The 10,596-nt window shown below is 42.8% G+C and overlaps 1 protein-coding gene across 1 annotated transcript in view; it reads left to right on the forward strand.

Moving 5' to 3' along the window:
• kiz (kizuna centrosomal protein) overlaps nt 1-10,596 on the forward strand; it is a 32,893-nt gene that overhangs the window by 13,684 nt on the left and 8,613 nt on the right. Inside the window, exons 9-13 of the mRNA XM_025060318.1 lie at nt 1,221-1,371; nt 3,674-3,830; nt 4,743-4,805; nt 6,132-6,236; nt 7,033-7,102. Coding sequence (XP_024916086.1) covers nt 1,221-1,371; nt 3,674-3,830; nt 4,743-4,805; nt 6,132-6,236; nt 7,033-7,102 — 546 coding nt within the window. The remainder of the gene's footprint in view (nt 1-1,220; nt 1,372-3,673; nt 3,831-4,742; nt 4,806-6,131; nt 6,237-7,032; nt 7,103-10,596) is intronic.

The following is a 10,596-nucleotide window of genomic DNA, read 5'->3' on the forward strand; positions in this document are numbered from 1 at the left end:
ATCTGAACATCAGTTCCTAACTCTGGAACAGAGGGATCTACATTTGGAATCACTAGAGAAGAAAGAAAAGAACAAGAACATGAACCAACACCAGGAATATTGGACTGGGAATTGGTGAGAAAAAAAAAATCAAGAACTGATGGAGGAGGAGATGGAAATATCTCAATTGTTCTGCATTTCCTTACAGCCCTAATTGCCCTAGAATTGTGGTTTTATCTCCTCTGACCAGGAGACTCCCACCGTCGCTCGTCTTTTCTCCAGGTGCTTTTGAACAGACTTCAGTCTGACTCGGTGACAAACCTCTTCAGCAGAAGAGCCGATATTTCCTTTGTCGTCCTCCTAAAACCCCAGTCGTCGACGTCGGCCGTTTATCACTGTCTTAACAGTTTAAATGAACACAATTCAACAGAAAAAAGAAACATCTTTTCAGGCTGATAATTGTGTCCAAAATGGCAGATTTCTCCACCGATGCTGTGAGCCCACACAGGTTAACAGGCCTGTCTCTCTCCTCTCTCTCTCTCTAAAGGGAGTAAACAATTCAACTACAGACGGTTTTCTACCTCCAGGCAGAGTTCGATGCCTGCGCTTCTTTTCTCCTGACCAAATAGCAATGGAGAAGGAGCAGGCAGTTCAAGAGTCACTGGGATTTTTTCACACTGCCATTGGAGACAGTCTCCCTTGTCCACAAATGTAAAGGTCATCGGCGGTGGCCCCCGGTGCAGTATCACTGCACGGGTGAATGTCATGAGTAAATTAAAATGCCCTATCTGTGACTTCCAGTCCGTTGGATAATGAGTAGTCGTACTCCGAGCCGAATCCATGCCTTGCTTCGCTACCCTATTGAGTTCAATGAGACCTTTTCCCTGCGTCATACGCCCGGTCCTAAGAAACACATCCAGCCGGGGTCGACTCGGCGAATAATGCATAAACTGACCCTTTAACCAGTTCTCAAACAGACGGCGTCGGTGCGAAGGACTCTTCCCAGCCTTCACTGGTTTCCAGTAGTATCATGTGGAGGAGTGTGTGTCCAGTAGAACGTGTTCCTCGCACTCACACACATCATTTACTTGTCTAGAATTAATCGTTACCAATTTTTTTTTTTTCAGCTAAAATAAAAGAATCTTTGTTCAGGTTTGGCCTTCTCTGTGGACCATGAGAGAATTTGTGTTTTTTTTTTTTTTCTCCTCTTACCCCCCCCCCCCCCCCCCCACGCGCCGCAGCACCAGCCTCCCTCCTGACGCCGCTCGGCTGTGGGATCGCTGGTTCAAGCACGCCCTTCTGCTTAAGCAGCATTGTGTCCTCAACACTGAGCGTTTGGTCCAGCTGTTCACGCCGCTGCTGCTGGGGCGCCATGCCTCCAACAGCCACCAGGTAGCGTCATAGGCACACACTCTACACACACACACTGAGACCAAGGCTGAGGAGATTACTACAGGAGATTTTTTTTTTTTTTTTGCCTTTTGTAAAAACTCTTCTTCTTTTGTAGAAGGGAAGCCGTTCGTTTGCTACGTCCTCTTTGTGTCGAGTGTTTGAAACCAAACCTTCGCTGATGATTCGACACATTATTCCTTACGTTGCAAAACAGACAGTTCCCTGGTTTCTATTATATTATTTACTTGAGAAAATGTATTTTTAATTCAGTCATCTGCATATAGTCGAACAACAGGAACGCGACAAAAGGAGACTTAAATGACCCTCTGCAGATTATGTCGAATATATAAACGTGATTGGCCCAAAAGTGACTCAAAATATAGTTAACAGAAAGGAGATTCTACATTGAAAAAAACAGACATAATATAATATATTATAAAAATGTATGTTAATTTCATTTTATATAAAAAGCGTACATTGCAAAACCGCCATTTCCCATTTCTATTATATTATTTACTTGAGAAAATTGAATTTTAATTCAGTTTTATTTAAAAGCCTAACGTCATCTGCATATAATCGAACAACAGGAACGCGACAAAAGGGGACGGGATTGTTTCACATTAAATGACCCTGTGCAGATTATGTCGAATATATAAACGTGATTGGCCCGAAAGTGACTCAAAATATAGTTAACAGAAAGGAGATCGCAAAAAACAGACACTGCTTGGCTATTCTTATTACATTATGTACCAAATATATTATAAAAATTTATGTTAATTTCATTTTATACAAAAAGCGTAACATCGTCTGCATATAGTCGAACAACAAGAAATGCGACCAAAGAAAAGGGAGAGGATTGTTTCAAAACAAATGACGTATAGTTAACAAATGAGATGTACCTTCGATACACGGTGAGGTATAAATTAGCTCACACGCCGCGGAGCGTTTGTGTTGTTATTATTATTGATACATTATTTAATTAATTTGGCCCCATCTTGGCGTGGTTCTTGTGGCTTCTTGTGTCGCTGGTGCAATAAGAGACGCAAAAGGAGGAGGAGGCTGTAGAGCCTCTTGAAAATATGAACCGACAAAAGGAAGAGATGAGCTACTATCTACATCATTGTGTCCAAGGGCACCGGGAAAAGCCTTATTGAAAACTCCCTTTATCTCTACCTCTCTCTACCTCTCTCTCTCTATCTCCATATTTTTCTTCCTCCCTCTTTTTTCACCAATTCCCACTTTGTTTCTTTCTTCCCTGCGACACAACAGCTCACTCTTCGCCGGCACACAAGTGAAAACCCCCCGAAATTTTCATTCACGTCTTGCGGCGCGGCCCCGGCTCCTCGCACCAAATGGGTGTGAGTGCGTGCAGCTCGCATGCACGCACTCAAAGAGGCCCTTTGAATATTCAAGTGCTGACAGTTGCATTCATTGATATTTAAAATGCAGTGGGTCTGAAAGAGCCTTCAGCCCTCAGCACATTTGACTGAGTCTATGAAAAAAAAAAAAAAAAAAAAAAAAAAAGGGCAGTTATCGGGGACAAGGATCAAGTCTTTTTTTTTTTTTTTACTAACTAACGGATGAGGCGAGATCGGCAGATGTGGAAATTAAAGCACGGCGGTTGTCAATCTTTACTGATAACAAGTTACAATGGACTCCGAGTTGGTGACTGTTGAAGTCCTCCTGATCATCAGCTCCCTAATAGCGCTCATTAAAAGTTAGAAATGGCCATTGGAGACTGAGAGAGAGGCTTTGATCACAACAGAGAGATAACGCTCGCCGGGGTTTTTGATATGTGGGAGGGAGAAGGAGTAAAAAGGAAATCGGTGTGTGGCATCTGCTAGCTCCTCATCTCTGAGAACGGCTCTTCTTAATTGTCTTTCCTCGTCTCCCTTGAGATGAAAATGAGCTGGAGAGGGAGGAAGAGAGCAGTTTGTCTCAGTCCTTTCAGCCGAGAGGGGACGATATGTGGAACGTGTTGCACATTAACGTCAGGGTGATTGCATTCTGTAGGCGCTTCTCTAATCTCATGGATGAGAGGAGAGGAAGCGAGAAAAAAGTGTGTGTGTGTGTGTGAGAGAGAGAGAGAGAGCAGGATTGAAAGTGTGTGCGAAAATTTTTTTTTTTTTTTTTTTTTTTTTTAAGTTAAACGGCTACGAATTTAAAGTTATTTTCCCCCCGTCCGTGACTCAGGCCGTGGCTGCAATAAATGAGTCGACCCAAATCGGCACAAGTTCAATTTGACACTCTGTTCACTAAATGGGAACAATTAAAATGTGGTTTTAATTCCGGCTGCTTTCAGGCCAGAGGGCTGCTGAGGACACTTCTGTCCCGGTCCAGTGAGGAGAGACCCTCAGCAGAGGACAAGAGCGACTTGTCTTCGTCGTGTGATTTGTTTCCTCTTCACGCTCGCAGCGATGTGAAACCTGCCAGGCCAATACAAAGACAACAGACCCCAGGTGAGAAGTCACTCATTAGGTCTGCTAGCACAGTTAGCTAGCTGCTACAGTTGAAGTTCACCAGGCCTTTGAAGGACCACTACCTGGAGCTGAGGGGGGGTGGGGGTGGGGGAGAGTATCATAATGCTTAAAAAACAAAAAAAAGTCACAAGTTGTGTTAGGATGTGGTGTTATTTTTGGGGAAAAAGGGACATTTTTTATTGCACCAAACCATTTTAGCATTGTTAGCTTATGCTCTTTTCAACCTGCTTAACTTAATTAACCTTCTTAATTACTCAAAGGGATTAATAAAGTTCTGTTCTGTCTATCTTATTAAAGTCTGTTCACAGCTAACTAGCTTGCTAACTAGCTTGGTTTTAGCATTTTTTTGGCTGATGTTTTTATTTTATAGTTACATTTACATGACATATTGTTATATATAGATCTTGTTTGTGTTGTGTTATATTTTTCTTTCCTTAATTTATTGAATTGAACTCACAAGGGGTTAATAAAGTTCTATCTATTACCTATTTATGGTACTCTCCGTCACAGTTAGCCACCTAGCTACGCTGGGTTATAGCAGGTAAACAGACTGTAATCTTCCCTTATCTTTGGTGACTTCAAATGTTAGCCTTTAGATCATTGGTTGTCCATTCACCTGTAAAATCTCTGGATAAATTATGTGTAAAAAAAAAAACCTAAAAGCTATTTTTGCACTACTTCTTATTTACAGAGAAAATTACTTACAACCACAGAACCCTTTTTTTTTTATAAATCTTTTATTGGCCAGTTTTCATATTCAGCCTCCTATTCAGAGCTAAAGAAAGACACCCACCCTCCCATTCCCCCCTCCACCCCCCCATTCCCATCTCCATCCCTAGCCTCGCTTCCTCCCTGCTCTGCTCCTCACTATTTTCGTCCCTTTTCTGACAGAACTACAAAGTGCTGAAGAGGACAGCCAGGACGAAAGCCCTGTGGAAAGTGTTCCTATTAGAGGTAAAAGGCATTGCCGGTGCCCCAGCATTCACACTGTCCTTATGTTGTGGTTTGTTTTCGCCCCGTTGCAGTGAATAATGGGCTCTTTTAAAGCCGGGCTGAGGCAGGATGATCAAGGTGAATCCAGGGTCAAATTCCCACCTGAAGAGCAGTACTAGTTCTCTCTAATTATCCCGGACAAAAACGCTAGCCGCGTCTTCATCCTTCATCCGTCCAAGGCATTCTGGCAAAATTCATCACTCGCCGGCCCCGGCATAATGCGTCTGCTTTAATTGTCAGGACGCCGGGGGTGGGCAGAGCGAGAGATCTGTCATTGCCTCTCATTATCTTCTAAACAATGCTGCGGCAAGGCCGGACTTGAAAAATGCTAGATGTGAAGGCATTCTGGGAGCTGTCGTGGCGTGTCCGCGCCTCGGCCGAACCGCTGAAATGTAAAGCAATCGTATATTACCCTTGACCATCTGATCCCCCGCTGGGCGTTTGTAGTCGGCATCCCTAAGGTGCAGAGATGGCGTCTAAAAAAAAAGAGTCCTGTTCCAGTCGCTACACTTAATCAAAAGAGCTACAAAAAATAAATAAATAAATAAAATGACTAAAGATGGTGGCAAGAAAAACAGCGTTGCTTTGCTGAGCCACATCAATAACGGCACCAAATACCATGACCTGAGAGAAACTGAGAGTAATTGCCCGGGACGGGTAATTGGTGGTGTTAGATAAATATAAAAAACCCTGGATAAAAAGTAGCACCGAGTTTCAGGAAATGAATAAAAGAATATTTTCTCTGATAAAAAGTTAAGATGTTAGGAAGGATGGCCAGTTCTGTCCTTTTGGATTTTTCTTTTTTTTTTTTCTCTACAATTTTAAGCGACATCATTGAGACAACAGCCCATTTATTATCTACTTCTGCTCCGCTGATTTTTTTTTTTTTTTTTTTTTTTTTTTTTTGCCAGCGCAGTCTCTGTGCACCTCTCAAATATGATACCTACTTTAGTGAGCCAGAAAGTAATTATGAGTGTTTCTAGAAGAGAAAATCAATCACGGGCTTCCTGCTGGGGGATGCTGAGATAATGCGAGATGCTGATTGCTGTCTCGTGGAAACTGTTGCTACATACTGTAGGCTCAAGTCAACACTCGGCTGATTGAACTCAGTGTGGTTTTTTTTTTTTTTTTTTTTTTTTAAACCCACTCTGTGACGCAGCCAGACCAAAAGTCACAGCTACTGAGGCGTGTTGTCTCAACAAACACAGAAAGTTGGAAACCTGGCTTTTAAGCAAATATTTGACTCTGTGTGTATGTGTGTGTGTGTGTGTGTGTGTCCTTGAACAGAAACAAAAGCGTATCAGTTACTTAAACAATCAGCCATGCAGAAAAGGCTGCAGAGCTCTGAAGAGGAGGAGGAGGAGGAGGAGGAGGAGGAGAGGAGCCTCTCAGGTGAGAGATGTGATCCACTCTGCTAAGCAACTAGCAAACAATAAAAGCCGAGTCAGCAGCATTTTACATTCTCGCGGCAAATTAGAGTTAAGTACGTTTACGTTCATTAACCGCAGCCGCTGTCGAAAATATGTCGTATCTTTTTTTTTTTTTCTTGGTTGATTTTCACAAGAATTACATACAACTTCCTTGGACCAACCCCTGGTCCGAGGACCGGTTCCGGTCTGTAGGTTATTTGGTACCGGTCCACAGTGAAAACTTTTACGTTTTCATTTAAAGATAATCTGTCAGTGTTTCAAAACAACAGGTCAAAGGTCATTCAGACTCTGATTCTGACAGAAGAAAGTCTAAAAGATGGTTTGATTTTGAAAATGTAATGATCCTTTAACGATGGCGTGGTAGAAGACGCAACATCTGTCTGCCATAACCTGACAGGAAAGCTCCGCAGCAGTGATTCTCAGCCACCAGAGTGCGATAATGTTCATCTACGCAACAGTGACAGGAAGAACAATTCAATGCTCTTCCACTAGGGGGTAGAGAATGTTTATAAAAACAGCAGGATAAAAAAAAAAACAAAGAGAGTGACTCGCCGTTGCCGTTGAAGAAGATTTTGTTGCGTGTCTTTCTTCAATTCCTGCAGGTACAGTGTTGTGTTCAACTAAACAGGCGAGTGGCGCGCCGCTAGCGTTTTCTCGTGTAAAATGTACCGTGGCTCAAAAAGCCGTGCGTCGTTAAACAGCCCATAATGACATTTACAAATCAAATGATTTTATCTGTCCCTGTTTGCTCTTTTAAGGAACAAATCGTGGCCATGAAGTGGACCTGGGGAGGGACACACGCTCCTCACATCAAGACCCTTACCCCTGGTAAGAACATTGTTGTTATTCACCAGGCCACAGGAAATGGGCCACCAGACACCAAAGTGGTTGACGTACATTTGCATGGATGCTCTAATAATTCCCCTGTTCATTTCCATAAGATCAATTGGGCGCCGCCCATTAACTGGCTGACAAAGACAAAAGGCCTCCAGAGCCCCCGCTCACTCACGGTGCGCGGCGGGTTGAGGGAGGTTTTGTGAAATCAAAAGCAAAACATCCATCACAAAAACAAATTGGAGTCATAATTTCCGTGGCCTTCAGCCTAACTGTCAGAATGCAAACAGTTCACCTCAAGAAGAGAACGGAGGACAACTGTTTTGGAAGAAGGGGGCTCGAGTGTTGACGAGGACAAATGTCCGTTGATTCTTCACCCTTCAGACACATTTAGTCTGTTCGAATCAGAGCCGTAAGTGGGCCCCGGGAAAGGAGCGGCTAATGATAAATAGCTCGGTGGAAGCTAACGCCATCAGGCTCGCATTTGAATATCAACACGACTTCATCAAATCTGCAATTGCATGTCGGGTCCTCAGAGCACCTCTTCACTGCGAACCCATTCGGGCTGTCGTAATGGCTAGGTAAACGTTATGAGGAATAATCTTCTCTGATTTCATCTGATTACTGGGCGCCACGCTGACACAAAGCCTGAAGCCTGTGTCTCCCCGGGCCGGCGGGCGGCCTCTCCCAGTCTGCCTATTAGCCCAGGGAAGGGCCTAATGGTCTGGATCTATTTTGGACCTCATAGCCGCCGGTGTCTGCCGCTGCTCGTCCCGGTGGCCGCGCTCTTTAATAAACATGAGACAATTTTGGGGCCCACACTTTTTTCAGACGTGTCTGTCGATCCGTCATTACTGGCCACGGGAGGCGCAGAGTACGTGGAATTAAAGAATACAGTTCAACAACGCCGGCAGTTGTACTCGTAAATCTGCACAGTCGCAGGTTGTGGTATTATTAGTCGTAATAATTTCTCACCTCCCGATTCCTGTGAAAAGACACATCAGAGGAAGTGTTTTATCGAGGGGCCGTCCAAGTTAATCAGAAAATTAAATTAATAAAAAAAGAGTTAAATATATATTTCAATCCACCTAGAAAATTAAATTAATAAAAAAGTTAAATATATATATAAGAGTTAAATATATATTTCAATCCACCTGTAGTTGCTCTAACACACATTTTGCTCAAAAAATCATTACAAGTACAAGACAACATTAACTGCTTCCTCAAAGGTCGGGGTAAAGGCGTGAGGGCTCTGTTTAACAATAAACAACATCTAAGTTTATTTTAGTTTCCTGAGTTTTAAGTGAACTAACAGATCGACTGTCGCTGTCGAAGTTAGCTTCATTTTGGTAATGGTGCTCAATGAACCATCTGTGGCAAACTCAGTAAATGAGCTGCGACAGGATGACATTCATGGACAGTCGTGATGTCATGCAGTGTCATATTTATATAATGAGCGTAGCTTAACACCGTCCTCATGCTATTCCCGAAATGAAACCGACTTCAACAGCGTTGTTTACATTTTTAGTCACATAAATCAACATTGTTCTGCACATAGAGAAATAAACCAGCAGGAGCAGCAGAGGTGAGGGAACAGTGGATGTCAACGCTGTTAAAAAGAAAACCCTAGTGGAGACATTTGGTAGTACAGAAGCGCTCAGTCTGAAAGTTCACAGGTTCCTTTTGTTTTTTTTTACATTCTACCATTTGAACAACAAATAATAGAAACATAAAGTAGTTTTTTCACCACAGTCCTTTAAAACATGTCGTAAGTAGGGATGTCCGATATTAACTGTCCCATATGCTGATATTGTCCAAACACTTAATTTCCGATTCCGATTCATTCTCCATACAATCCCATGATTATTAAAATACATTAATAAAATGAGCTGCAATGCTGCCATCTAGTGACTTTCACATTCATATACAGTCGTTTTTCCCCAAAACTATTTTTTAGGTCACACATCATTTGTCGAAACCCAGGCATTGCGTTATCGCGTTTTCATTATCGGAGGAAAAACCGATAACGATTCTTACAGATATAGCATAATTATGCTAACATCGGGCCGATAAAATATGACATGGTTTTTATATATATATATATATATATATATATATATATACAAGATTTATATCCGGAATATAAAAAAAACAGTGTAGCATATATTTACTCTCCTCTCCCTTTTTTCTCTCACCCCCTTGCTTTATTTTGTCAGCGAGCTGATGAGTGACATCAAAAGGGAGGACGGAGCCCAACTCCAAATACAAAAAATGGCTTCTTCTCTGTCGTCTTACACCATAATTATGATGTTGCCGGTTTAAGCCCCGTCCACAGCGGAGGGATTGTGGCTTAAAGCAGAGGCTTTGGTGCAAAAACTGCATTTATAGCCCTTTGTGAAGCTCCTCATTATGTGTGTGCCCGATTCATTAAGTAATTGGTTTGCAGTTGTTTACATGAGTATTAAGGCCTTCTATTCAGGGCCTTTGAGAGATACATTGTGCAAATGTTGCATGTTATGAATGCAGAATGAGAGGCGGGGGGCCGGTCCCATTGGCTAAACACTGCACTCGGCTGAAAGGCGAGAGAAAAAGCAGCGCGGCGCTGCTTTGCATAGCAATGACTGGGGCCTTAATAAGCTTTACAGATTAAATACATGCAGTCTATGCACCATGCAAAGAGATACTCTTAACACATTTATATGTGCTCATTTCACTATTATGGCGTCGGAGAGAACTGAGGTCTTTTTTTGTCCTCTCTCTCTCTCTGTCTCTCTCTGTCTCTCTCTCTCTCTCACAGACACAGACGCTCAGTGTTTTTTTTCTCCCCAGTTTGATACTGTTACAAAAATGTGCAGTTTTATTACGTCGTCATCTGCGATCTGCAATATATTTATTAAGGATTTGTCCATTAGGAATCTTCTTTCGCAGCCTTTGTGTGTGAAGTAAAATCACTTTATGGCTGAGTGCGGATGAAAGGAATAATGCACCGAGGAGTGAGTCTTAATAAGCAGCTGCACTCCATGTAAAGACCACTTGTTCCCCTTTGTATCCCAGTGCATGCCACTGCTTCCTCTGGTGCAAAGCATCATTGTGCTCCTTTTCTACTGTAGGCATTTCAGTCTCCTCCTTTTCTTATTCAGCTTTTTTATCTCTCTCTCTCTCTCTCTCGTTCTGCATTTTGTGATCTTAAAAAAAAAACAAAAACACAAAAACAAACAAACATGTACAGAAAAACACAGGCATGGAAGCAGAAATCCGTGGCGCCGTCAGCAGTGCCGGTGCACTGATTGTCGTGCCTAGTGCCTGCTTGACAAAAACCTTGACTCAACAATTAGCGGTTTACAGCCCCGCGTTAGACAACAGCGTGTGCTCCAGCGTTCGACCTCAAATCACTCTTGTGTTAAATCAGAAGCTCTCCCAGGTGATGTTTGTGGATCCCTGGCTGCTCACTGGGTGGAGGTGGAGGGGGGTTGAGGTGGAGGTGGGGG

The sequence above is a fragment of the Cynoglossus semilaevis genome, chromosome 1 (assembly GCF_000523025.1).
Source record: "Cynoglossus semilaevis isolate Cse_v1.0 chromosome 1, Cse_v1.0, whole genome shotgun sequence".
NCBI lineage: Eukaryota > Metazoa > Chordata > Actinopteri > Pleuronectiformes > Cynoglossidae > Cynoglossus > Cynoglossus semilaevis.